Source organism: Giraffa tippelskirchi, chromosome 9, assembly GCF_054371585.1.
Source record: "Giraffa tippelskirchi isolate mGirTip1 chromosome 9, T2T-mGirTip1v1.2.pri, whole genome shotgun sequence".
Taxonomy (NCBI): Eukaryota; Metazoa; Chordata; class Mammalia; order Artiodactyla; family Giraffidae; genus Giraffa; species Giraffa tippelskirchi.
In genome coordinates this window covers 125,901,293-125,929,230 of record NC_137283.1, presented here as the reverse complement: position 1 = coordinate 125,929,230, position 27,938 = coordinate 125,901,293, and the positions used below count along the sequence as shown (strand labels likewise).

The window sequence follows — 27,938 nt, the reverse complement described above, 5'->3', positions numbered from 1 at the left end:
TCAAAGAATGAGTGGAGTTGTCTTTTTGTTGAACTGTAAAAGATAAAAAAAACCTCTAATGCTGAAGTGTTTCATGTGTGCTAGCTTTCTGAAGTTCTAAAACACAGAATGAGACCCAAGGCGATATCTAGTTTGGCACCTAATAAATAAAAAGACAAATATTCAACTCCCCAGGAAAAGCACAGGTGTTCAGTTAGAATCACAAGCAGTGCTCCCTGTGTCTGAAATTTGTCATTTTTTAATGATTCCCAGGGGTCCTTTAAGTGGATGGAGTCTGGGAAATGTTATGCCATGATGGAATAAGGCTGAGGGGTCCAATAGAGGAGGTGTCTGGGTTTTTTTCCTCCCTCTGTAGGGAAGTGTCTCGGCAGGAGACACCCATAGCAGTGAACAGGCTGCACCCAGGAAAGAAGAGGCCAGAGAAGATGTCCTGTCCGCCTCCCCGGAGCCCAGAGCAAAGGACAACAGACAGAGAAAGTCAAGACCCAAGGTCAGGAGGCACGTGAGAGCCGCCGAGAGGGCTGGGAGGTGGGCTGGCGGAGGGCCCTGGAATAGCGTCATGCCAAGCAGTTAAAAAGCCACTTCACACAAAAAAAAAAAAAAAACCACTTCACTTGGCTTGCTTGCTGCTTTGGAGCCAGAGCACAGAAATTGGCCCTGGCCAGCTGCAGACACAAGGTTAGCATGTGACAGCTCTCTTGGCACGTGGTCCCTAGAGTAGAACGCCACCAGAGAGCATGGTGGACCAGGTGGGAGCTGCTGGCTGGGTGTCAGGCTTGCAGATGTCACCTGCTCACAGAGGCGATCTCCTCTCCCACAGGTGTCAGCATTTTCTGACCCCACCCCTCCAGCAGACCAGCAGCCCGGACAGCAGAAGAACGTGCACGGTCACAATCACCCTAAAAAGAGGCCCAGGCATCGCTGCTCGCCCCCGCCCCCTCCGCACGAGTTCAGAGCATACCAGCTCTACACGCTGTACCGGGGCAAGGACGGCAAAGTGATGCAGGTACCTGCTGGGCCCTGTCAGGACAGGACCAAGGGCTGCAAGCAAGGAGTCTGTGTAACCCTATTGCTGGAGGCTAATATCCATTGTAGGCAGTGACTACAGAAGGCAGGAGCTTTGATGATAAGCCAGCTGGTCCTCCCCACCTAAATAGTACAGTACCCTCTTGCTGCTTAGGCCTGGTGAGCCAAGGGATGTTACAAAGCTTTCTGCACCATCCTTGTTCAGTCGCTAAGTCATGTCCAACTCTGTGACCTGATGGACTGCAGCACACCAGGCCTCCCTGTCCCTGACTCTCCGGGAGCTTGCCCAAGTTCATGTCCATTGAATCGGTGATGCCATCCAACCATCTCATACTCTGTCACACTCTTCTCCTTTGCCTTCAATCTTTCCCAGCATCAGTATCTTTTCCAATGAATCAACTCTTCGCATCAGATGGCCAAAGTATTGGAGCTTCAGCTTCAGCATCAGTCCTTCCAATGAGTATTCAGGGTTCATTTCCTTTAGGATGGACTGGTTTGATCTCCTTTCAGTCCAAGGGACTCTCAAGAGTCTTCTCCAGCATCATCATTAGGTGACCAGATAATCTTGAGACCAGAGAAAGGATAAAAGCAGCTTGAGGGAATTCCTTTGCAGTCCAGTGGGTAGGACTTGTTGCTTTCACTGCCAGGGGCCTGGGTTTGATCCCTTATCTGGGAACTAAGATCTCGCAAGCTGGAGTGCCCACACACACAAAAAGCCAACTGAGGATTGGGACTGTACGTTACCCTCTCTGAATCTTCTTAGCATTTACCAGCCCTATTGGCTTGGCTTGTTAGACAGTCCAGGGTGAGTCTCCTCCATCACATGTGTCCCCCAGGTGTACTGACCAACACAGGATGGGTACCAAGGAATAAACAAGTTGAATTGATTCCTTTCTGGCTTTCCTCTTAGGCACCAATAAATGGCTGTCGGTGTGAACCCCTGATCAACAAGCTGGAGAATCAGCTGGAAGCAACTGTGGAGGAAATCAAAGCAGAGCTGGTGTCAGTTCAGGATAAGATGAACGTGAAGCTGGGGCACATGGAGAATAAGACCCAGCACCAAGTAAGTGGTCGCCATTCTCCTAATGACGCAGTGTTCTGGCAGAAAATGAAATCAGAGACCTCAGCACGCCTTTCTGTCATGCAAACTCTACCCTGAGCATGTCGGGCAGACTGTCAGGGAAGAGGCCTGTGGTTTCTTTAAAGCCATTGTGATTTCTTTCTTTTTTAAAAAAAATTTTATTGGAGTATAGTTGCTTTACAATATTGTGTTGGTTTCTGCGGTACAGCAAAGTGAATCAGCCACACATATATATATATCCCCTCTTTTTTGGATTTCCCTCCCATTTAGGTCACCACATAGCAATGAGTAGAGTTCCCTGTGCTACACTCATTAGTTATCTGTTTTATACATAGTAGTGTAGGTAGGTAGGTTTAGTTGCTCAGTTGTGTCCAATTCTTGCGACCCCATGGACTGTAGCCCACCAGGCTCCTCTATCCACGGGACTCTCCAGGCAAGAATACTGGAGTGGGTTGCCATTTCCTTCTCCATACATGGTAGTGTATATATATGTAAATGTAAATCTCAATTCATCCTACCTCCTCTTCCTCCCTTGGTATCCATATGTTTGTTCTCTGTTTGTGTCTCTATTCCTGCCCTGCAAATAGGTTCATTTGTACTGTTTTTCTAGATTCCATATATATGCATTAAAATAGAGAATATTTTTCTCTTTCTGACTCATTTTGCATGACAGTCTCTAGGTCCATCCACATCTCTGCAAATGGCACAATTTCATTCTTTTTTATGGTTGAGTAATATTTTGTTGTATATATGTACCACATCTTCTTTATCCTTTCCTCTGTTGATGGACATTTAGGTTGCTTCCATGTCCTGGCTATTGTAAATAGTGATGCAGTGAACACTGGGGTGCACGTATCTTTTGGAATTATGGTTTTCTTCAGGTATATGCCCAGGAATGGGATGGCTGGGTCATACGGTAGATCCCCTGGCGATCTTTTTCAAGATTGCCAGGAGAAATATCAATAACCTCAGGTATGCAGATGACGCCACCCTTATGGCAGAAAGCGAAGAAGAACTGAAGAGCCTCTTGATGAAAGTGGAAGAGGAGAGTGAAAAAGTTGGCTTAAAGCTCAACATACAGAAAACTAAGATCATGGCATCTGGTCCCATCACGTCATGGCAAATAGATGGGGAAACAGTGACAGATTTTATTTTGGGGGCTCCAAAATCACTGCAGATGGTGAGTGCAGCCATGAAAGTAAAACACACTTGCTCCTTGGAAGAAAAGTTATGACCAACCTAGACAGCATATTAAAAAGCAGAGATGTTACTTTGCCAACAAAGATCCATCTAGTCAAAGCTATGGTTTTTCCAGTAGTCATGTATGGAAGTGAGAGTTGGACTATAAAGAAAGCTGAGCACCAAAAATTGATGCTTTTGAACTGTGGTGTTGGAGAAGACTCTTGAGAGTCCCTTGGACTGCAAGGAGATCCAACCAGTCCATCCTAAAGGAAATCGGTCCTGAATATTCACTGGAAGGACTGATGATGAAGCTGAAACTCCAATACTTTGGCCACCTGATGCGAAGAACTGACTGATTAGAAAAGACCCCGATGCTGGGAAAGATTGAAGGCGGGAGGAGAAGAGGATGATAGAGGATGAGATGGTTGGATGGCATCACTGACTCAGTGGACATGAGATTGAGTAAACTCTGGGAGTTGGCAATGGACAGGGAGGCCTGGTGTGCTACAGTCCATGGGGTTGCAAAGAGTCTGACACAACTGAGCTACTGAACTGAACTGATGATAGGTCTAGTTTTAGTTTTGTAAGGAACCTCTGTGCTATTCTCCATAGTGGATACTTCAGTTCACATTCCCATCAGCAGTGTAGGAGGGCTTCCTTTTCTCCACACCCTCTCCAGCGTTTATTGTTTGTAGATTTTTGATGTTGGCCATTCTGACTGGTGTGAAGTGATACCTCGTTGTAGTTTTGATTGGCATTTCTCTAATCTTTAGTTGTGTTGACCATCTTTTCATGTGCCTCCTGGCCACCTGCATGTCTTCTTTGCAGAAATGTCTATTTAGGTTTTCTGCCCATTGTGATCACTTTAGATGATTTCTTGAAAGCCATTGACTTAAAAATTTTTAAGAGCATGTTTAAATTGCTTCTGATTATAAAATAATATATACCATTATGGAGCATTTTAAAACATATGAAAACTAGGAAAGGAAAATAAATCACCTGTGAACCTACTATGATGAAAAAGCACTGTTAATATTTGGGTTTATTTCTTCCAGTCCTTTCTTTTATGTCTGTGTGCTTTACTCCTCTTTCCCATTGTACACTAAAGTAATACAATCATGTTTATCTTTTTTTATTTTTCCAACTTTATTTTGAAAGTGGTCATACATACAAAAAGGTTGAAATGATAGCCTATTGAATGTTTGTGCGTCCTCCACCTGGGTTCAACCAGTAGTTACTGTGTTACCACATTTGCATTGTGTCTCTTGCACACACTTTTGGTTCTTTTGCTTAACTGTTTGCTGACCCATTACCTTTAAGTATTCCAGAGCACATCCACTAAGAATGAGGATCTTGTCTTTCCTTACACAATACCATTTTCACATCTGAGAAAAGTAACACTAATTGTATAATATGCAGTCCATATTCAGATTTTCTCAGTTCTCCTAAAATATGTGTGTCTTATAGCTGGTTTTGTTTTTAATCCCAACCTAGGATCCAGTGAATAATTTGTGTTTGTATACTATATGTTAGGTCTCTGTGGTCTCTTTTCATCTAAAACAGCCCCTGGTTTCTTCTTGTGGCTCTTGTTTTTTCCCATAATAACTTTTTAAAAGAGTCCAAGCCATTTGTTTCATAGAACGTTTTATAGTCTGGATTTGTCTGACAGTTTCTTCATGGTATTTTTAACTTGTTCCTCTATCCCTGTATGTCTGTAAAGTGAAAGTTAGGTCTAGAGCAGTAATCCTCGAAGTGTTGTCCCCAAACCAGCAGCATCAGCATCATCTGGGGACTTGAGGGGGAAAATATGCAAATTCTTGGGCCTCCTCCCAAATCTCCTGAATTTAACTGTAAATAAAACTCCAGGGGCAGAGTCTTAGCGACCTGTATTTTAACAGAATCTCCAGGTGATGCTGGTAAAAACAAGTTTGAGAACCATTAGTCTAGATGCTTATTTAGGTTCAGGTTAAATATTTTTGGAAAGAATATTTCATAGTTAATTATGTAAGCTTCAAATTACATCACATCAGAAGAGACACATCAGGATGTCTCATTATTACTGATGCTAAGTTTGATTGCTTGGCTAAGGTGGTAACCACTGTCTCTCTCCACTGCAAAGTTATGTTTTCCCTTTGTAATTAATAGATATGTGATGGATATAGGTTTTTAAATATAAAAAAAACTTTTAAAAGCTTACAAAGTAACACATGTTCATTGGGGAAAACACTTCACGTGCAGAAATATTATTGTAGTGACCCTGCCCAGAAATCTTCCCATTACTATGTATTTTCCTGTAGGTTTTTTCTTTTATAGATATAACCTTACTGATTTTCACTTTTAAACAAAAAATGGAACTATACTGTGCTTTTTTTTGCAGTTTACTTTTTAAGTTAGTAAAGAGCTAGAGTGTGCTTTTTAATAGTGGTAGACATGTAAAGTTACAGTGTACTTTTTAATAGTGGTGTACAATTTCTATGCGAGGAAATATAATTTTGCTTCCTGCTTTTTTCACTTAATTTAAATTTTTTTAGTATCATTTTATTTATTTTTGACTGTGCTAGGCCTTTGTGGCTGCTCAGGGTTTTCTCTAGTTGCAGTGCTTAGGCTTCTCATTGTCATGCTCTCTCTTGTGGAGCACAGGCTCTAGGGCATTGGCTCAATAGTTACACCTTCCAGGCCTAGTTGCTCCACAACATGTGCAATCCTTCTGGACCAGGGATCAAACCTGTGTCTTTTGCATTGGCAGGAGACTGAGCCACGAGGGAAGCCATTTCACTTAATTTTGTTTCTTGAGCACTTTCCCACGTCCTTGGCTTCATAATATTCCAGCATATCAATACCACATAATTTATTTAACCATACCTTTTGTTAGAGACTAAAGTTGCTTATAATTTTTCACTCTACTGAATAAATGTTGTGAACATTTATGTACAGAAACTTGATTGCTTCTGAGGTTATATGCTTAGAATTAGGATAATGGGATCCAAAGTTAAGAATATGTTTAAGGCTCTTGATAAGTGTTAGCAAGCTACTTAATTGAAAGGTTGTACCAATTTATATCCTACAAGCAGGATCTGAGTTTCTATTTCAAACCTTTGCTATCACTGAATTTTTTTTTAAGTTTTTGCCAAATTAACTAAGGACATTTGACTTTAATTTGTACGTCCCTGTCTATTGGTGAAATTGAGTATTTTTCAGGTTTGTGGGTTATTTGCATTTCATAAAAAGCCCATTTTAAAAATATCTGGGCCATAATAGATTAGTTAAAACTGTTTTGTAAATAAAACCTCACTTTGGCTAGCCCCAGCACAGAGGGGGATGCGTTAGGTGAATGTTGGGATGTCTCACGGGACCTCTGTTTGGTTCAAAGAAGGTGACAGACTGGGGTTTAGAACCTTAGTCCTAATTCTGGTTCTCAGGGGACTGACTCTAGTGCAGCATGAGTCAGGAGCACGTGCCCGGACCAGTCAACTATGCCCCAGGAACACAGCTGGGTGTCAACCTGGGTACTGCCCAGTCTAGGCAGGGGGTGGGAGGTGGGAGAGCAGGCTGGTCCTAGGAAACAGGAGGAGAGCGGGTCCCAGGAGGCTGTGAGGGATGAGGAGCCCAAGCAGAAGGAGCTCACCAAATCTCCAGAGCTGCTGCTCCTCTTTTATTTACGAACATCTGAGCGTGGAACATCAGCATGTCTCCAACAGGAGAAGCGCCCGCCGCCGAGCCCTCCGTGTCTGGCTCCCATTCACAGCGGTTCCTTTTTCTTCTGTGGACCTTGTCATGCAGTGAGAGTTTGTCCTGCAGGGTGTTAGAGCCCCACAGGAAGTGTCCTGCTTAGGGACTGGAGGAGCAGAGAAGGGCACATGATTGCAAGATGACAGTCACTTGTTCCTCCTGAGAGAGTCAATTCCTAGGGAGGTTGATAAGAAGTCTGGGGTCCCTGAGAAGGAGAAAGGGGCCTGGGGTCCTTGAGGAAGAGATAGGGGTCTGAAATTCTCAAAGAGGAGGAAAGGACAAACATCTTTTTTTTCCTCTACCTTCCCTAGTCTTAGTCACATAAAATGTTTTTTTTCTTTAAGCCTGGAACTGATGATTACACAACTCAGTTTAAACTCTGTACCAGGGATTATATGACAACATCGTATCCTGCTTGTGGACATTTTCTCCTTCCTGAAAACGTTCTGACTAATCCTGATATTTTATGAATGTACATTATAGGAATGGGCCTGGTAGGATCTTTCTATTGTTAAATTCTAATCCTGTTATCCTAAAATGTAAATTGTGGGAGTGGGTCTGGTAAAGTTTCACAGACTTGAGATATTCTTTTGATTTATTGTAAATAACTCCCTTGCTAACACTAGCGAGGGGGCCACTCTCCATCCCCCTTCTGATGTCTGTGTCAGAAGCTTTCTCAGTCCCTTTTCATACTTTAATAAAACTCTGCTACACAAAAGCTCTTGAGTGATCAAGCCTGTTCCCTGGTCCCGAAGCTAAATCTTCGGAGATCACAAATCCAACATTGTTCACTGTAAGCTGTCACTCCCTGAAGTGATCCCTTTGAACTCGGTCCATGCCCTTCTTCACAGGTGCTGTGACTCCTTTCAGTGAAGGATCTGTTCACTGGGAATGCTGGAGGAAAGCTCTGACTATTCAGCTGCTTTCATTTCTTCTTGGGCAACCACTAACATTTAAAAAGGGGAAAGGGGGTTAAAAAAATTTTTAAAAGAGGAGTTGGACCTAGAGGGGTGGGATGGGGAGGGAGGTCGGAGGGGACATGGGTAAACCTTTGGTTGATCCATGCTGATGTTTGGTAGAAACCAACACAATACTGTAAAGCAACTATCCTTCAATTAAAATTAAATAAAGTAAAAACAATTTTTTTTAAAAAGGAATTGGGATAGCTCCAATCTCCTTGAAATAGTTTTTCCTTGTAATAATAGTCTTGGAAATAATTTTCAAAGGCCCATACAAATTTTCTGTTACCGACAAGGAATAATTGGCTCAAATTGTATATTTGCTGTGTATTTATAGTCTCTGGACCCACTCAGGACTTTTAAATGAGAAAAAGAAAGCATTGGCTTACACAGAAACATACTCAGAAATTCTGAAAGCTTAAAGAGTTCCATGAGGGCCACATGAAAAGAATAGGGTGAGGAGTGGGATGTGCTTGCCTTCTGTCTGGCCCCTGCTTGGTACCCCTGAGCCCCCTACTCATCTCAGGAGTGAAGACATCAGGGCCCATCCTTAGATCATCTCAGTCACAACTTCCCCTTTGCCCATTGAATCCTAGATGCGGGTTCTGGACAAGCTGATGGTGGAGCGACTCTCAGCAGAGAGGACGGAGTGCCTGAACCGCCTGCAGCAGCACTCGGACGCAGAGAAGCACGAGGGAGAGAAACGGCAGGTGAAAACCAGCATCTGTCTGTCCTGTCCACACTTCTCCCCTGAGGCAAGGGACTCAGACCTATCATTGAAAATCCCCAGATCCTCTAAAAGTGTTTGCATGACAGAGCATGTCATTTTTATAACCTGAAGGTAGGAAAGAGCCTGGAGTTCAATTCCTGTTTGTGGCTGAATATGCTGGTAGGAGGCGGAGGCCTAGCAGTTTGTAGAAGGTGCTGGGGAAAAGCTGGGCTCAGCCCAGGGTCAGTGCTGTGTACTGTGCTTCTGCTGGGCTGTGACTTCGTTGTTGCACAAAATTTTGTTCCTGCCCTCAGAGTGTGTGGATCACCCAGGACGGCAGACACGAGATGAGTTCCTGTGAGTGTGTGAGTTTGTGCCCCTAAGCAGCCAGACATGCTTTAGGTGTCTGTGTGTGCTGTGTGCTCAGTCATGTCTGACTCCGCGACCCCATGGACTAGCCCGCCAAACTCCTCTGTCCATGGGATTTTCCAGGCAAGAATCCTGGAGCGGGTTGCCTTTTCCTCCTCCAGGGGATCTTCCCAACCCAGGGATGGAACCTGAGTCTCTTGTGTCTCCTTCATTGTCAGGCAGATTCTTTACCACTGCACCATCTGGGTGTTTGCTTTTAAAGTGCCTCTAAGTCAGTTAATGAAGATAATAGTTAGCTATCGGCTTGAGTGTTAGGTTGAATCCTGGGCTTCGGGGGGCCCACAGAGAAGGCTCTGTGGCCTGTAGGAGGCAGGTAGCCCACAACTTTGGGACTTGTCCAGATAATAGTCTGTCATAATTGAAAAATCCATTCTTCAGGCTTTAGTTCATAAGCTGTGTATCAAAGTCTCCTGATGATTTGTGTTCTAACTTGTGGGATTTTTTTTAGATGTCCTTGGTGGATGAATTAAAAACCTGGTGCATGTTAAAGATTCAGAATCTGGAACTGAAGCTTTCTGGAGATTCTAGGGCCTCCAGGACTAAATCCACACCATCCACTTGCGAGTCCTCCACAGGTAACCAGCATGCCCCCCCATCCAAAGGTGATGAAACCCCCAGATCGAGTTCTCTTCTACATCTGAAGACAGCCCATGTGATAGGGCTGCATGAAACACTAGATTGTAGCATGAACTCTGTAGGGGCCAGGACCATGCTGTTTCTATATAATAATAACTCCTATTTAAGTGTTCAAAAATTTATTGAATGAAGAAATAAAAGAATCAGTGACAGCAGTGCAATACTGATAGTGTGAAAGTGGACACCCAAAGATTAGGGTGAGGAAGGGACATGTTTGTTTGGCAGGACACTTGCCCTTGCACCTCTCTCCCTTTCTCATCCTTGATCAGCCTTCCACCTTTGGCCAGCTCTGCATGGGTGCTAAGTCATGTCCGACTCTTTTTGACCCTGTAGACTGTAGCTCTCCAGGCTTCTCTGTCCATGGGATTCTCCAGACAAGAATACTGGAGTGGATTTCCGAGTCCTCCTCCAGGGTAACTTCCCGACCCATATTGAAACCACATCTCTTTACATCTCCTGCACAGCCTCGTTAAACCACAGATCATATATCGAAGCTGCCCCAGGTGCTGGGTAAGAGATGCTTTTAGCAGAGCACCTTTATGTTAGCTCAGTGGTTATACTCAATGATGATCACTTGAGGACATGTACAGTCTTAGTAATTAGACCTTCACTGGGGATTTTGATGTGTTGTGTATTTCATGTTACCATGGACCATTTCTGCATCTTTGTGCCTTAATGGTGGGGAAAATCCTGGGCAAGTTTTTCATGCTGGGACTAGTTATGGAACTTGTCATAGAGCTCTGGGTAGGGGGATTAGGACCACCTCTCCAAATTGGGTCAAGGAACTTGTAACTGGGGCTCTGGTGTGGAAAGGGCCCAGAAATTAGAGAATGAGGGTACTTACTCTCATCAGTAAGTGCCCGGCTCTGCTTTAGGACATACGGTGAGATGTATCATCCTTAACCATCAGGAAGTGGTACCCAGAGCCCTCTCAGGGAGATTGGGTTGTTGTTTAGTCGCTCAGTCATGTCCGACTCTTTGTGACCCCATGGACTCTAGCCCACTAGGCTCCTCTGTCCATGGGGTTTCCCAGACGAGAATACTGGAGTGGGTTGCCTTTTCCTTCTTCAGGGGATCTTCCTGACCCAAGATCGAACTGATGTCTCCTGTATTGGCAGGCAGATTCTTTACCACTCAGCCACTTGGGAAGTCGTGTAGATTGAGACAGGCTAAAGGAAAGGCCAGCAACATTTTGGCTTAGATGCTTTGAGTGGGTCTAACACAGCACCCCTGAAAGCCCTGACAAGACAACATCATAATCCAGGGAGAAGCAGAAGGAAAGGATGGGAGAAGCTGCACAGGCGGGTGGTGATTGAGAGTTTGGTGGCTTACAGGATTCCCAGGACTCTGAAATGCTGGCCCAAGTGACTGTATGAACAGATTCACTCTGACTTTTGTTTTCCTCCCAAAACCAGGTGTGGATCAGTCAGTGGTGACTGCAGGCCCAGTAGCAGCCTCGGACAGTTCCCCCCAGGTGGTCAGGCCCAAGGAAAAGGCCCTCAGCTCCACCACCACCCACAGACTCCAGCAGCAAGAGCTGTCTTCCTCGGATTGTACGGGCTCCCGACTGAGGAACGTCAAGGTCCAGACAGCCTCGCTCCCCTTGAAAGAGGCCGCTAGATGCGATCCACAGGCTGGGCCTTGTGTTGACAGAGGCACCCAGACCAAGAAGTCTGGGAAAAGTGGGCAGACAAGGCACCGAGGCCAGCAGCCAGCAGTCAACACTGCTGGCGGGCAGCCACCACCTCTAGCAGCAGGCGGCGAGCAGACCGCCCCTCACGTTCGAGACACCTCCCAAGCGCTAGAGCTCACCCAGTATTTCTTTGAGGCTGTTTCCACCCAGATGGAAAAGTGGTATGAAAGGAAGATTGAAGAAGCACGAAGCCAAGCCAGTCAGAAAGCCCAGCAAGACAAGGCCACGCTGGAGGAACACATTAAAAGTTTAGAGGAAGAACTTGCTAAACTAAGGACTAAGGTACAGAAGGAAAACTAGGGCCCATAGTGAAAGACAGGGCAGCCTGGTGCACTGCAGTCCATAGAGGTGCAAAGAGTTGGATATAACTGAGCGGCTGAACAAATTAAAAAACAAATGGCCTGAGAAAGGATCCTTGAGGATTTCCTGTCCTGCAGCTGCAGAAGAGCTATGTCCAAGGTGTCGGTTATTGTGCACATAGCAGAACTTTCCTTTAAAAAAAAAACACACTGATTTCTAAAATGTGCCAGACACACGTTTCCCACGCCCTGAAGTTATGAAGACTTCAACAATTAGACTGAAACCAGGGGAAGTGTGCTTGGTTTCAGGTTTCATTATAGACTCAAAACCTCAGCCCAAGTTCATCTGAAGTTCAAAAGCTCAAATTAAAGAGCCATGCTAAGAAACTGAAGGATGTATAAGCGTAAACCCTAATATTACCGATATGAAATAATGTAAATGAAAAGCAAGAAAAAATATTCATCCCTGTGAACTCGATTTAAGCAGTCATTCATATCAACATAGCTGCTGTGCCTGGACAGAGTGTCTTTCTGAAGAGCTGTAATAGACACGCCGAGGAATGTCAAGATCCAGATAGCCTCGCTCCCTCAAGTTCATAATTCTCAAGATGCTGACATTTTAACCAGGGGAAAACTCATCAAATTTTGAGGAGAACGATTTTCACGATGTCACAAGATCCAGTATATCTTAAAATGTTTTGAAAAGTCAGAGTGTATTTAAACAGCTAGTTAATTGGCTAATAGCACTGAAAATGTTTGTTAATAGTGAACTCAAATGAGAAAGGTTCAGATCATTCGATCATGGTGTTTGTATCTTGCAGCAAAATATAGAAATACTACAATCAATCATAGGGATTTTCAAGTGGATTAATGGAAAAAACATTCCCATAACAATTACCTGAAGTTTTTATAATCTAGTTCCCAGCCAAATTATCTTTAGAGTACCTTTCTGAATTTGAGCATATTGGTCTATACATTTTATAAAGACAGTATTTCATTTTGAATTGAGTTCTGTCATTGAGGAAACTCAAAAGCTTCCCACTGCTTTGTAGTGACTATGTCAAGGTAAATAATCCAATAAATTGACTTAGATTCTCCAGCATCATGGAGCCCTAGATTTTTACTCTGCTCTGTGGGGTGTACAAAGTTGAAAAGTAACAGTATATTGAAACTTTGGATTATCTTTCAAGCTTTTTGTCCTTTGGAATGTGGCATTGTATTCATCTCCTCAAAATTCCATATATGCACAGAAACTTCGAATCTATTTCTATAAACACAGGAACCAAGTACTGTTGTCTGTAATTTTGAATAAAGTTTTGCTCATTGAGCCAAAGAGAAAAATGTGACTTCTTGACATGGGAACACCCAGAGAAACAAAGTATGCATTTAGTCCGTGTGTTCTGCCCCTCAAGCTCGGTTGTTTTGGGTTTGTTCTTTTAAATATAATCAATGGATCCAGGCGTTCCTAATAAATGTAGATGTATGTCACCGTTCTGAAACCCGGACAAGGAATTAATTTGGTGTTCTCTCAAGTTTATCATTAGGTCTGTGAGCTCATCTTGTTCCTCTGCTACTTGGTGGGGAGACAACTTCTCAGAGACTCTCGTTAGATTGCGAACTGTAGGGGCGTTTTGGTCTCTTCATTACCCTGTTTGTTCCAGTGCAGCATCACAGGATTGTAGGGCTACGTGGTACCTTGAGTTTTCTAAATCTGTCCCCAAAAAGGTATCACTAAACCTCTTCAGAATCCTTCCTCAGTATACATCAGTCTATTGAGAGCTGCCGGATACTGAACTCCTGAGACGATCAGTAAGTCGTGTTCCAAGTAGCAGTTATTCTCACCCATGAAGAGATCTGTTACCTTGTGGGGGTATATCCCTGTTGAGAAATGCTGAAAACATTTTAATGCTTTGGTGGTATTTTGATTATATAACTCCTGCCCACCAGCAGCAGGCAGCTTACTGTGAACTGGAAAATTCCATCAGAGTCAGGGAAGAGACTAGGGGGAAACGTGAAAGGTCAAGTGCACCTAGTATGGCAGATTATGTGGCTCTTGTTTCCCATAGAAGGGAAAACCAGTGGAGGCCAGGAAACCGAACAGGGTCAGCCAGCTTCTAACTCAAAGAGATTACAGCATCTCAAGACAAATCCAGCAGTGTTTTCAACAACTGTGTGTGTTCTTAGCATTGTCAAAAACTCAACTAAGGCTCCCACGTGTATTTTTTCTTTTTTCCCTTGTGCTGTTGGCTAAAATGAGCAAATGCCACAACAGTGCTTTTCCTAAGAAGCAGAACTATTAACAACTTATGGCCAGTCATGTAGGTTGTGTTTCAAACTGAGGCTGGAATTTTCAATAGCTGTGGGAAAAATTATGTAAAATACAGAAAAGATGTACAATATTGTAGTATTTTTTTAATTGCTAGTGCATTATTGCATTGAGTATAGTAAATATCTGTGATAAATTGAATATTCTAATTTTACTTTAGACTTTGGGAGCCCAAAATAAAGGAAGGGGTGTTTTCATGTTTATACCTTCTTTTTTTCAGTCAGAAGTTGATTCAGTCGAAAGTTGAAGCTTGAGAGGTATGTTGTATTCTATTTAATATTTTTACCACCTTGAACTTCTCTCTCTTCCAAGCATTAAATATGGTTTTCAACATTATGGAAAATATCTCATTATTTAAAGAATGAAAGTGAGAATACTTTGTTTAGCCAACATTTTCATTTGTGTGGTTGACCAAATTTTATGGTTCCAGAAGGAGTGCTTTCACCTAGCCACACTTCACCTTGTTTTTAAAAGAATGTAATTTAGACTAAATACACTTGCTTTTAAAGGAGATCAGGTGTACTGCATGAAAACGTAAAAAAATTTTTAAGCCTGCTGTAACATGAAAAGATTTTTCAGTGCAAGCTTAAACAAAATGCTTTCTTTAAACTGTTGACCTTTTGGAAAATACTGAACAAAGGAGAAGGGTACAAAACCTCATTGTGTGCAGGCTAAGATAATGTATTTTTTTACTAACTGTTTCTAAAAGCTAAATGTATTTCCTATGATATAAAAGCCAATGAATTAACTAAGACTTAAAGGACAAATCAGTTAAAAAAAAAACCTAATGGCCTTTTAGAATATGTTTTACCAACGAGAAATTTATGAAGACTATTTTTTCAGCCATCATTTTATTTAAGGAGAAATATTCTTTTCGTCTACCACTTAGCCAAATGTGACTAAATGTGAACACACTGACTTAAATCCATGAGACACACAGAAGCAAGACACTGTTCAGCAAAGCACTTTTTTTTAACAAAATGGACTGGGTAAAAGTGATTTACTCTCTTCAGCAAAGATAAGTAGTAAATTTCATTTAATCCTTAAGGTATTTCTCAAACGTCTGATTCAAGGAAGGAAACAGCCTGAGGTGATTCCCAGTTTGGCACAGAATGACAGCTTGCTTTTAATCCTGTTCGGGCCTTACTCTACATAATCCTTATTTTTTTTCAATGTAGATGTAAGCTGCTTCCTTTTGGTCGTTTTACTTGAATTTTCCTTACTTTTCTATAAAAGATAATTGAGCTATTTAAGTTTGGCTTTCCGCCGCTCAGCTTCTCCTGAGTGGAGGAGAGGCGTGACTGCAGTAATACAAATTCCAGGAAATAGGATGTCTTGCCTTCCTCAAACACTGGAAGGTCATCTGTCCCGGCAGACACATCTGCAGCAAGGCCTGTGCCATGCAGTTCAGACTTTGATAGCACACTGAAATGGGGGAATGACACAGGAGCAGTCAGAAATATAATAGCCGTAGCCACTTTTCATGTGCTAGAAAGCTTTTGTATTTAAAAAGCTTCTAATATAAAAAGACTGATTTATTGTAGTGGTGGTGGTGGTTTAGTTGCTAAGTCGTGTCCGACTCTTGCAAACCCATGGACTGTAGCACACCAGGCTCCTCTGTTCATGGGATTTTCCAGGCAAGAATACTGGAGTGGATTGCCATTTCTTTCTCTACAGCATCTTCCCAACCCAGGAAACGAACCCAGGTCTCCTGCATTGCAGGCAGATTCTTTACCGACTGAGCTATGAGGGAAGCCCTTATTGTAGTTGATATACATAAACTGAACGTTCAAACCTTAAACTTTGGGAACAAAACATTCAAACAATAGTCTAGTATTGCTGACTCAATGGGCAGTTACTTGAGCAAACTCCAGGAAACAGTGGAGGACAGAGGAGCCTGACATGATGCAGTCCACGGAGGTGAAAAAGAGTTGGACGTGACTTAGTGACTGAACAATAACTAGTTTACACGCAACACTCAGAAAGTTAATTTGCCTAATCCAAAATAGTCATAAAGATGAATTAAATGTTTCACCAGCAGTTCTCTTCTGGCCAATTTCTTAGTTCATGACCAAGGTTAGATGTATGAGAAGAAACTGCTAAATAAATCTTCCTTTAGGCTAAACAACAGACTTGACTTATAATTCAGAGGAGGTAAAGCTGTAAGTAGACACATAAAATCAAACTGTTCATTAGAGATGAAGGGAAAAGCTTATCCCTGAGAATGATCTTAGCTTTGGAAAGATGCAAATTCAACTTTTTGTGTGTTTTATCCACTTAAAAACCCAGTTAGGTTTTCTTGGGGAGTCTGTGGTATTTTGATTCTTGCAAATACAAACCACAAATGCTCTAACATCTTCCACATACCCACTGCTAGGATGAACATCAAAGTCACTGACAGCCACACACTTCATAAAGGATGGTTTTTAGCTTCAAGATTTTAGATTAACTAGAGACAGCCTGTATTTGCGTATGTATGTCAATCATGCCACACAGAGAAAAGGATAAATATTTCTAAGTTTGTTCTTTGTTCAGAAACTGTTCACAAATGCTTTTCCTTTTGTTCATCAGATGGCTGGCCTAAAGTACATCTAGATAAAAACTGGCTCATGCAAGCATTTAAAATGTCCACATTCCCCTGTGGAAGAGTATTCAGAATTATTTTTTTTTGTGGCCTCTGAAGCTGTGGGAGGTGAAGGTGGGCCTTGGGATGCAGGTTATTGATACACCACCACAGGTTTACACAGCTTTATCACCCTGCAAAAGTTCTACATCTTTCAGGTGCTGCTCAGATCCTTGGATTAACTTTTTACATCTGTTCTGTAGATGAACTGCCAATCCCAGCATCTTCGGTGAGCTTTCACTTTCACTGAATTAACTGTTAAAAACATTTGGTTTCTTTCAAGGGTCCTGAAGTCAACTTTATATCCAGTGTATTCTTCAGACTGTTTTTTCCTGTTACTGGGGCAGAATCTAATGCACTGAGGAGCTTCCTAAATGATTTATTTTACTTTCCACATGGCTGTTAAGGTAACTGTATTTGTTTTGTCCAGAAACTGCCTCTTCTTTTTGGAAGGTTCATAAAGTTTCTCTTTCTCCTCTTTCCAACAAAGTTCTAGATTCCCTGTGGTGATCTCTTCAGAGAGTCCTCTGAGTATCAGATATGATACATCTGAACGACATGCCTCAACAACCCTGAGGGATAACAAGGAAGGACGTTCCAAAGGAGTTCTAGACTGTCTCCTGAGGTCAGTACACCTCCAGCCCTACACCTCACAGTTTTTCAAAACAGCTTTACTGACTTACACAAAAAAATCAGGGTGGGGGGGGGATGGCTTTATTGAGAGATAATTTGCATACAGGTAAAATGTACAATTCAATCGAGTTTAGAATATTCAGAGTTGTGCATTCATATAAATGGAATCAGACAATATATAATCTTTTGTGACTGGCCTCTTAATAATGTTTTCAAGGTTCATTCAGGTGTAGCATGTATCAGTACTTCATTCCTTTTCGTTTGCTAAATAATATTTTATTGTATGGGTATACCACATTTTACTTAGCCCTTAATCCGTTGATAGGCATTTGGATTGTCTACTTTGTGGCTCTTGTGAATAATGCTGTTTTACCCTTTGGGCAACTGGACAGTCTGTTTCCAAAATGGCTGCATAATTTTATAGTCCCACCAGCCACGTATAAGGGTTCCAATTTCTCCATCCTCACAAACATTTGCAGTTACATCCCTTTTTAATTACAGTCATCCTAGTGGATGTGAATAGCGTCTCTTGGTGGTTTTGATTTGCATTTCCCTGATGACTGACTAATGGTGTGGAACATCTTTTTATGTGCTATCTGTTGTACTGATTTTTGCTTCTTACAAAATACTGCTGACACGTCCAAAAAACATTTTCAAACTACTGGGTGTGTTTTTCCGTGCTAAGACAATTGCTCTGATGCACTTTTCTTGGCTCTTTCTCTGATATGCTACGCTCCATGTTCTGATATTTTACTCCAGGGTTCTACATATGAACAGTTTCACTTGGCTTTGGGCTGCCCATGGTTGAGCCTACGCTCAACTAAACACATGGAGACTTTGAAAACCTTTCAGAACAATGCTGTAGTTAAGATCTGGCTAAAGCAAGTGTTTTTTCTAACTCTTTGAGCTGCATATTGCCTTGAGTAATCATCATCCGGATTGTATCCTGTAGAAGAAAGTGAAATCTGGTCAGTTTTAATTGGTAGAACAAGATACAGTTCTACCCTTTCATCTGTTAAAATTAAGAATTAATACTGAGAACTGGAACTGCTGCACTTTAGGAAAGCCCAGAATTAACAATCAGGGGTGTACAATTGTCTGACATGCTTTCATATATCCCAAACATACTTCCCAAACCACCATGCTGTAATATTTATCATCTTTTCATGTGTGTGCATGCAGATAATTGGTTTAACAGAAAAGCTGGGTGATGCCACTGTAGAGTGTAGACAGAACAAACACTGTAAAATTTAAAATACCAGTTAAGTGAAAAATCAGTGACGTTGAGAGCAATGATCAAGATATGTCATTTCAGTGACATATTCCAAGACAGCTACTAGATTTTTAAGAAAGCTAAAGAGCATCCCAGGTGGCACTAGTGGTAAAGAACCCACCTGCCAATGCAGGAGACCTAAGAGACGTGGGTTTGACCCCTGGGTTGCGAAGATCCCCTGGAGGAGGGAGGGCATGGCAGCCTACTCCAAGGCAAGTGTTCTTGCCTGGAGAATCCCATGGACAGAGGAGCCTGGAGCTATTTCAGCAGGTATTCCAAGATGGAGTATGAACTTTTTTAAAAAAAAGAACTCACTAATCAGTACAAAAGGGTCACGGTCTTCCCTCACTAGTGATCTTGGTCTCACCTCTTCTGTGGCACTTTTGTTTCTTCTGAATTCTTCTCTCGCCCAGTCCTTCAGGTATTTGCGATCAGAATCATTTGGAACTTGCCGAATTGCCTGCAAAATCCTTCTGTAGAGGAGGAGAACTTGTTGCCTTCTCATGAACTGTACAGGAGAGGAGAAATAGCAATTACAGCTGCACAATCGTCAGTTCTCTTTGGTCCTCAATTTTGAAAAGAGGAAAGAAAACCATTTTTTCCCCTAAGAAAACGGCAAGAAGTTTACTTGGACTGTTTACTCATTTGTCAAATACAGGAACCCTCAAAGAGTACAAGCGACAGAGGAGTCTTTATAGTGTTTCACCAGGCAATGAGGTACCCGGGCTAGATACCAATACCTCAGCCAGCCTCTCGGCTCCGCGACCTGAGAGCAGCCCTGCCCCGCAGCGCGATTCGTCCGCCAGGGCACGAAGCCCCGCCCCCATCCCGAGCCAATCAGAGTGCTGCGCGCGTAGGGGCTTCCTCCCCAGTCCCTCAGTCCCACTCTATAGGATGGGTGGAGGAAGCGGCAGAGAATCGAGCTCAGACCCAGAAAAGCCCAGAACAGGTGGTACCTGCTTAAGCGTTAGCGTCGCTGGGGGCAAGCGGGAAGTGGCCATGTCGTCCTGACAGCGTGATTCGTCAAAGCCCCGGCGCGCAGGAGCGGAAGTAGGGGGGTGACGGGGCGGGGCGAGCTCGGTTTCCTGGGAGACGGCCTGCAGCGTGTGCGCCGCCTGAAGAACCTGGCAGTCTATTGGTCGGAACTAAAGCCGAGGCAGTTTCGCTTTGTCTTAGCCTGTTTTTTCTATCAGAGAAATGGGATAACCGGTCCTGCATACTAGACTGTTGTGAGAATGAAATAGTGGTGAGGTATTTAGCACAGTTCTTGACACGTGTTTGTTCTATTAAATGAAAGGTTAAGGGTTTTGATGGTGAAGGGAGAAAACTATTCCTTTTGCGATTTAGTGTATATAGCTAAAATTGTAAATGTTAATTTCTCAAAGTTTGTTTTCGGCTCTTCTCGTTTTTGTCCTGCTCTTTTCTGTTGCATTTTTCCTGGCGCTGTAGTCTTCATGATCGTCGTTAGTTACAAGGTTTTAGGTGGTTGTCCCATTGCAGTTTTGAGAACTTTGCATCACTAGTAATGAGAAACCGAATATCCCTACACCTTAAGCTTTTATTTCCCGATACTTGTTTTTATTCTCCCCTCAGTATATTCTTGAGTGTACAGGCTCTTGGCGTGTATTAACTGTAAGAGGTTAGTGAATCCCCCTCCTACTTCCGAATTAAAATACGGCCTTAAATGTTCAGTAGTTACCGGTTCGTTCCCTGACCATCTCTTACTTGCTTGGAATCCTAACCCTAGTTGTGTACTTCAGTGTGTGTGTGTGTGTGTGTGTGTGTGTGTGTGTGTGTGTGTGTGTGTGTGTGTGTGTGTGTGTGTGTGTGTGTGTGTGTGTGTGTGTGTGTGTGTGTGTGTGTGTGTGTGTGTGTGTGTGTGTGTAATGATAGCATCTACGTGTGTGTGTGTGTGAAATGATAGCATCTACCAGAGTTGTTATTGTAGTTTTGTATGCAGTGCACTGAGAACAGAACCTAGCACATATAAGCACACTAATGGCTATTACCAGGCATTGTGTGAATGTTAATGCCATAACCCACCCTTTTTCAAGCCCATGGGCTGTAGGCCACCAGGCTCCTCCATCCATGTCATTTCCCTGGCAAGAATACTGGGATGGGTTGCCATTTGCTCCAGGGATCTTCTTGACCCAGGGATCAAACCTGTCTCATGCATGCAGGCAAAGCCTGAAAACTTGTCTACTAATTAGCAATTCATTTTTTTAGTGAAATATCCCTTGTCACTTTCAGTTACACTTATTTTGCTAATTGTTATGACTTTGGTCCTTTATGATGACCTCGATTTTTATTCTAATTTTATATGCAGTTTGCCATATTTTAAAAATTTTGATCTTTTATATAGCTTTAAGTCTGTATACACTGTATTTTCTATTATTTTGATTCTTTTCAATTTCATCTTTAATTCTTAAAAAATTTTCATTATTCATGTTTATAATATTTACTCCACCTGGAATTTTGTTTATAGCATAATGGGGATATAAGTTCTTTTCCAGTTGTAAACTATAATTTCAGCACCATTTATTAACCATTCATTCATCTCCCTGGGCTTTGTGATGGCCTTGGTAAATTCTTTTAGGGTCTGAACAACCCTTACAGCTATTTTATCCTGGTTTTTGTTGTTGTGTTTCATTAAGCAGTAATCCTATCCTGTAGTATCTTGGAAGAGTCTATTAACTTTCTCTATGACCTTTAGAAATGTTTTGTCAGTTTCCTTTAAATCATCTTAGAATCTTAACATGAGAATAGACATTTTTATACTATTTCTTCTTTTCATCCAGAAACATCCCCTTATGACAGACACTGGTAATGCTGTCGTGAGTCATATATGCCTTCTGTTCTCAGAATCACTCTTAGGGTAGGGAGACATAAGTCTAAGGTAGTATTACAGATGCTGTCAAGGCTCCTACCATGGGAGCTCATTCTTCTTCCAGGGCTTATCTGAGCTAAGTGTTCAACAGAAAGGCAAAGTGGGTAAGAGAATTCCAGGCAAAGAACATACGGAACACTGGCCGATTCTAGGGCTCCTGTGGTTTGCTGTGAGCAGATCAAATAGTGTGGTAGGGATGCTGGAAGAGAAGGGACAAGGGAGCTAGGCCAAGAAACAACAAATAGTACCTTCTTCATAGGAATTCAGAAAGATCTCCTTGGATGCTGTATGATGGAGTGAAGCTGGCACAGTGATCAGTCGTTTTGAGCTACATTTTAAAAGAGCTTCAGCTGCAGTACAGTACAGAGGAAAGCAAAAGGGAAGAGGAAGAATAAGATAAATGTCTAGAAGTGAGACCTGACAAGACTGGGGTTTGGATGGAGATGGGAGAGGAACGTGAGGCAGATGGAAAGGCTGAGTTCCACGTGAGAGAGAGAGTGAGCAAGCATCCACAGTAGCTGCTTCTCAGTGACTCAGGCATGTCACGCTTCCTAATCAACCCCCTCAGTTCCTGTGTCTGCTGCTGTGCTTCCTAACCTTTCCCCATCACAGCACAAACTGAAAATGGCACTTCTGGGTAACCTGCTTACTGAAATTCTTCTGTGCCACCTTATTAGCTATCCTAGGGCCATGGGGATCATTCATGTTGGTGTACCAATTGGGATGCTCCAGCTTAGCTGGTCCTGTCAATTAAAGGTAGATACGATGGACTGCGTCACAGTCATAATGTTGGTTCTTACCTCCCTGCAGGAAGATTAAACTTCCTGCCCCACAGAGGCCTTTGGCCAGTGATACATCTCCTCCACTCAGAACTCATCTTGGAATAGTACCCTTACAAGCCATTGTGTGCGTCCACCACCCTGCCCTTCTGCCCTGAGGCCAGCATGCTGAGGCTCACCCACCATAGACATGAACACAAGAAACAGACCCTGGGGCTGTTTGAGGTAAGCCACTGAAGTTGCAGGGTCATGATACACAGCATAAACTACTGACAGCTGCCTGATAACAGCAGTCAAGACCCCTCGCGCACCTTTTACACTCTTGTCATATTCCATTAAGAATGGTCATAAGTGACATCAACCGTGGTATACTTTTTAATACTTTTCAGAATACAAGCTGCATAGATTTTTTAGAATAAAAAAATGATATAACCTCAGGTACATGCTTTAGGACACTTGGTTCAACAACAACAAGCAATCTGTGTCTTTGAGGACCACCTCAGAAGGGTGGCACACTTCACAGTGTAACACACGTGGAGATGGACAATTACATCCTGGCATGTTGTCTACAAAAGGACATTTGGACAGGCAGAACTTAAATAGAACACACCACAGTTTCAAGTATTCAAGCACTGCTTTTTGGCCAAGTAAATAAAAAACTGCCGAAGAACTGCTGGTGGATTTCTGACTGGGAAAGAGGTTTGGCTGCTCAGTTCTTCTGACACAGCACTTCTTTTCCAGGATGAGCCTGGCTCAGTTCAGCTTGAAAGCAGTGTGAGGAATGATTCTTCCTCTTAAGTGTTAAGAAAAAATGAACTAAAGAAATAAATTACTACAACAGGAACTGTGGCATTGAGAGAATGGAATAAACAAAGGGAAAATCATCTTTCCATCATTGCATAGTCTCCCGAAGCAGCAAAGGTGAAGGACAGGGAAAAGCCCCTTCCTTCATATACGACCCAAGGGTCATTCTCTGAGGATCTGGGTGCCCATAATGTCTGGTTGCTTTATGAGAACACACACAGCATAAGGTTCCTACCCTTGGAGAGAGGGTAATTCCTTTCACAAGAAGCATGGTAAGAAAATACGCTGACTCTCTAAAAATAAAGTGGGGCTGTCTTAGCCATTTGACAGCTTTTGGGTACACACTGTGGACTTAGCAAGGCTAAGCCATAGGACAGGGTCAAAAGGGACACTCCCTTTATTTAGTCCTTTGTCCGGAAGTCTGGCACAGTCCCATGTTCCCGGCAGCATCTCCTCAAGGTGGTGTCCAGGATCCCTGTGAGGGGAAGCAGGGAGCTGGGCCCAAGGGTGGGGTGCAGCTTCCTCTTGGGCCAGGGCTGCCCCAGGTATGAGACACCTGCTGCTGTTCCTTCACTGCCCCAGGTTTGTTATAAGAACCAGAGCCCAGGCACAAGCAGAGAGCACGAACTGTTTTCCTTAGGCCCTGAGATTGAAACTTACGTTGCGATAATTTTTTGTAGCTGTTGGGTGAATGTTTATAAATCAGGTCTAAGATAAAATAACATTTTCAAGCTAGGAGTTCAGAAACAGTTCTCCAGAAAGGAGCCCCTGGCAAGCAGTGTGACATTCTGAGCGCAGTTAAAAGTCTCACTTGGGACTGTGTTCCTCCTGCTCTATGGGTGGTCAGAGGCCGTCACCAGCTCAAACCACTGCCTGAGAGCATCGCTGAGCGTCTCGGGAAGTGCGTTCACATCACGGAGAATTATGTAAAACGGGAATGGGAACTCTTCCATGTACGATCGGATTTCAGGCATTTCTCCAGGCCCTTTAAATATTGGTACCTTAATGTCCAAGATGGAATCCTGGCAACAGAAGACATTTTGAAGAGAAAAATTAAATCAGCTCTTTTATGATCTCTTGCAGACAATAGGTTCCTGCATATAAAAGTAGCTCTCTTTAAGGAAGAGGCAGATCTCTTTCTGAGTATCCCTGCCAGGAGAATGAACACCAAAAGGGAGGGAAAGGGGTAGATGAGCAAACCTGATTTCCCTATGATGGTGTTTCCTATTATCTACTTGGAATAATTCACATGAAGTCTTCAACTTGCTATTTAGGCCTTAATGTGACCTGGAGAGATGGGACTTCCCCTGGAACAGAAATGCCTGTGGATACCTTTCATGTAGCCACTGATGCTTGCTCCTTTGAGGAGGACATTGCTGAGATACAAGTACCTGGAAAGGGCTGGCTATATTTCCAGTGGACAAGGCCCGTCACAAAGATTGCAGTGCCTGTGGTGATGCTGTGCAGAGGGAGACGACCTACCAGAGTACCAGTCAGCACAGTGAGTGGTTCAGAGGATGGTCTCTAGTATGTATGGCTTCCAAGTCATTACCTACAACCTCTCCGTGTTTGTCTTTTGCCTTTGAGTGGGAATAACCATGTGTACATCACTGAGTTACTGCACAATTACATGAGAACATAACTATAAGATGCCTCAAACAGTGCCCTTCAGGATGCCATGAGTGTTAGAGGAGTTCTCAGTATGATGGTAAGACACAGGCCATTTCTCAGATAGAACAGCTTCGAGGGAATTCTCACTTTATCTCCAGAAAAGTGGCTTTTAGTAGTCACTCACCCGTGAACTGGGATTGTCCAACACAACAAAAATAACAAAGATGTTAGCGTTCCGGGCGGCCTGAACTGCTGCTAGGACTCTGTCCTTGCCCTCAAGGAAAAGCCCGCGTCCATCAGAGACCACCAGGAGGAGCTGGGCGATTTCTGGAGAGGAACACATAGCAGGAGAGGAAAACTCAAATAACTCGAGAACTATCACGGTAAGACAAATTAGGCAGGCCTTCTCTGGACTAGTAAAACCAAACAGTTCTGAAACTGATGAATTCTGGCACAGAGAGGGTCTCCAATTAGATCTGTTACTTTGAATGTGTGAGGCAGAGACAAAGCTGCGCAAACACTTCTGTCAATAAAACAATTTCCCAATAGTGCTTTGGGGATATGTCACATTTAGATCAACTTTGTTGTAGAACAACATGTGAGAATGAAAACACATGTTTATGGATATAAAGTATAAAAAGAGCAGTCAAGAGCAGACCATTATAAGAAAGTACCCAAATCAGAAACCTGGAACTGTATCTTTCAGATTTGTCAATTTCCTGTACCTAAATTCTGTTTTTTTTTCCCCCTTGAAATTGACTCATTTAAACAAAACTTAAATAGACGAGACCACTAAAATGAAGAGTGAATAAAAATGTTTTAAAATTTTTAGCATGTTATAATAATTTTCAGTGCAAGACAGTAGTGCTTGAGGGCGGGCAGGCAGTCTTCTGTCAAGGAAGGTTAGCAAGTGTTGAGAGGCGTGAATGACCTGCTTCAACAGGTACAATCAGAATGGAGGATTTAGGAAAGGGCTAGAACTGGTGTGCTGCAAAAGCCCCAGTCAATCACGGATGGATTAGCTGGTTTCTGAATTACGTCGTCCTCTGCTTTCCTTTGTTACTAAAATATTACAGAATACTCTTTACATTTAATTCCACACACCTTGCTCCTTCCTTTCACAAGTGAACTCAAATCTATCAAATAAAAAATTCCATGGATTAAAAAATTCCATGAATGTTTAATACCTCCCATCATCCCCTGTTCATGTCTTTTCCTATAAAGCATACACTTGAAAAGATGCTGATGGGTACACTAAGGTGAGACAAGCAATTTGCAAATAATACAGGAACAGAAAGTGTTTTGTTAACAAAGACCAAAGAACACAGCTTACCTGGACTGACGTTTTGTGAGAGTTGCTGAGCGGCTGCAAACATGTTGGCTACAGACTCTAGAAACTAAACCAAAACCAGAAATAGACAATTAGAAAACTATTTAACTCTTTCCATTGTCACAGAGACTGAAATTACTTCTGGAACTTAAGTGATCATCTCAAATCTATAGGAACCAAACTGTCCCAGTCACCTGCAAAGGACTGACAAGCCTTGCACTTGGTGTTTACCTTGGGTCTGACACTCTCAAGCCTAGACCTGTATCCCTGGCATATAACCCCCTGGTGTTCTACCATAAACCCCAAAGGGGGGAAGAAAACCACTTATTCTGGGGGACAGGAAGTCAATAATTCCCCAAATGAACCAAAGAGCTATCTTTCAAGAAAGGAAAATAACTGAGCAAAAAAGGGCAACCCCCCCCCATAACATATCCATAAGGAAGGAAGTTAAATTAAGATAGGAATCAGGAGAGAATTACTACCCCATACTGTTCTGAACTCATGCCACCCCAAGCAAGTCACTAGCTTTATTTCACATCACTTCTCTAGGCTAAATGGTGGAGAGAAATTGGCCTTGACCCACTTGATAAGCGTACTGGGAAGTAGTTCATTTTCCTAAAATGTTCCAAACTGCTCAAAAACAGTAGGGAGCCAAAAAATCAAAGTCAAATGATCTTTGAATAACAGAAAAAGAGGTCACATTGTATTTAATAATGGATGCCAAAGGAGATTCTATTCCAGTGGTACACAATCTGAGGTTTAGGACTATTCTCTATTGTAAATTTTACCATATTAGGGAGGAGAGAGTCCTAAAAACTGTCTCTCCTATACCAGAAAAAAAGGGGCTTCCCTTAGTGGCTCAGCTGGTAAAGAAACTGCCAGCAATGCGGCAGACCTAGGTTCGACCCCTGGGTTGGGAAGATCCCCTGGAGAAGGGAAAGGCTACCCACTCCAGTATTCTGGCCTAGAGAATTCCATGGGGTTGCAAAGAGTTGGACACGACTGAGCGACTTCCACTTTTATACCAGAAAGTAACTTCAGAAGACATCTGATGTCATCAGCTTACCTGAGCAATTTTGGTTTTCTTTTGCTGGAATTTGCAGAGCCGCAGAATCTGGGACCCTGAGTAATCACTGAATTGTTCGTGGAATGGATGTAATAGTTTTACAGACTCTCCAAAACTTGGAGGAGAAAAACCAAATACAATGGGAGTTACTTTTTGTCATGCCAAAAAAGGTTGGTTTTCCCAAAGGGATTAAAAGGCACCTTTACCTGCACACTGCAATCTGACCGACTTCCAGAAGGGTTAGAGCATTTCCAATCACGGCCAAAGACTCAAAGGCAAGCTGTGAAACAGAAAGTGGAGGGGTGAAGGCATCAGGGTATTCTTGACACCAATGCCTTTCAACTCTTTATACCACGAGTCCCACAGGAAACGCTATTATTTTGGTATGGCAGGCGAACACCATCAATATGGCTGTTCACCAACTCAGAGGCCTTGGTAGTCTTAGGCCCTCGCTAATGCCACAGGCACCAAAACCCAGTATCTGTTATAGTAGTAAGAAAGGTCTGCTTTAGCATTATCCAATAAAAGTGATCTCCAGAAACTTGGTCCATAAATTATGGTTTCCCCCTGCTTTTTTGACTAAATAAGCTCTCATGGATAAAAGATTTTATTAACCAATTTATTCTAATCTATGCATGCATGACGGTATAGTTTTAGACTTTAAATTCAATTGAAAAGATGATGATATTTGTAGCAACTAACACCTACTGAACATATATCAAGTGCCTGGCACTGAACCGAGTGCTCTATATATGTTATTTCATTTAGTCTTCATAAACAACTATGAGTCTGAGTTAAGTATTGTTATAATCCTTTTTTAAGAAGTAAAATGAAGTGCCCAAAGTCATGTACTAAATGGGGAG

The 27,938-nt window shown here is 42.6% G+C and overlaps 3 protein-coding genes across 33 annotated transcripts in view; 1 reads left to right on the top strand and 2 right to left on the bottom strand.

The window, feature by feature from the left end:
- ANKRD6 (ankyrin repeat domain 6) overlaps nt 1–27,938 on the top strand; it is a 198,918-nt gene that overhangs the window by 166,906 nt on the left and 4,074 nt on the right. For 19 of the 26 annotated variants that reach the window (XM_081528538.1, XM_081528534.1, XM_081528526.1 and 16 more), the window contains 6 exons: nt 356–490; nt 821–1,006; nt 1,937–2,089; nt 8,574–8,687; nt 9,564–9,690; nt 11,167–13,084. In XM_081528538.1, coding sequence (XP_081384664.1) covers nt 356–490; nt 821–1,006; nt 1,937–2,089; nt 8,574–8,687; nt 9,564–9,690; nt 11,167–11,744 — 1,293 coding nt within the window. In that variant the 3' untranslated portion in view covers nt 11,745–13,084. Of the gene's footprint in view, nt 1–355; nt 503–820; nt 1,007–1,936; nt 2,090–8,573; nt 8,688–9,563; nt 9,691–11,166; nt 13,085–14,289; nt 14,327–16,975; nt 17,002–17,182; nt 17,318–22,295; nt 22,490–24,342; nt 24,570–27,938 lie in introns of those variants that run through there. The other 7 variants (XM_081528540.1, XM_081528536.1, XM_081528531.1 and 4 more) reach the window with 3 other exon arrangements.
- On the bottom strand, nt 17,391–19,634 carry LYRM2 (LYR motif containing 2). The gene is made up of 3 exons (XM_081528541.1): nt 19,555–19,634; nt 18,966–19,106; nt 17,391–18,271 (listed from the first exon to the last, which is right to left on the bottom strand). The coding sequence occupies exons 1-3, from the start codon at nt 19,597–19,599 to the stop codon at nt 18,191–18,193; spliced, it is 267 nt and encodes an 88-aa protein (XP_081384667.1). The 5' UTR covers nt 19,600–19,634; the 3' UTR covers nt 17,391–18,190.
- The window catches only part of MDN1 (midasin AAA ATPase 1), a 142,564-nt gene continuing 137,242 nt past the window's right edge, over nt 22,617–27,938 (bottom strand). For all 6 annotated transcript variants that reach the window (XM_081528506.1, XM_081528507.1, XM_081528509.1 and 3 more), the window contains 5 exons: nt 27,282–27,355; nt 27,076–27,190; nt 26,013–26,076; nt 24,864–25,006; nt 22,617–24,090 (listed from right to left, as the gene is read on the bottom strand). In XM_081528506.1, the coding sequence (XP_081384632.1) occupies nt 23,902–24,090; nt 24,864–25,006; nt 26,013–26,076; nt 27,076–27,190; nt 27,282–27,355 (585 nt within the window). In that variant the 3' untranslated portion in view covers nt 22,617–23,901. The remainder of the gene's footprint in view (nt 24,091–24,863; nt 25,007–26,012; nt 26,077–27,075; nt 27,191–27,281; nt 27,356–27,938) is intronic.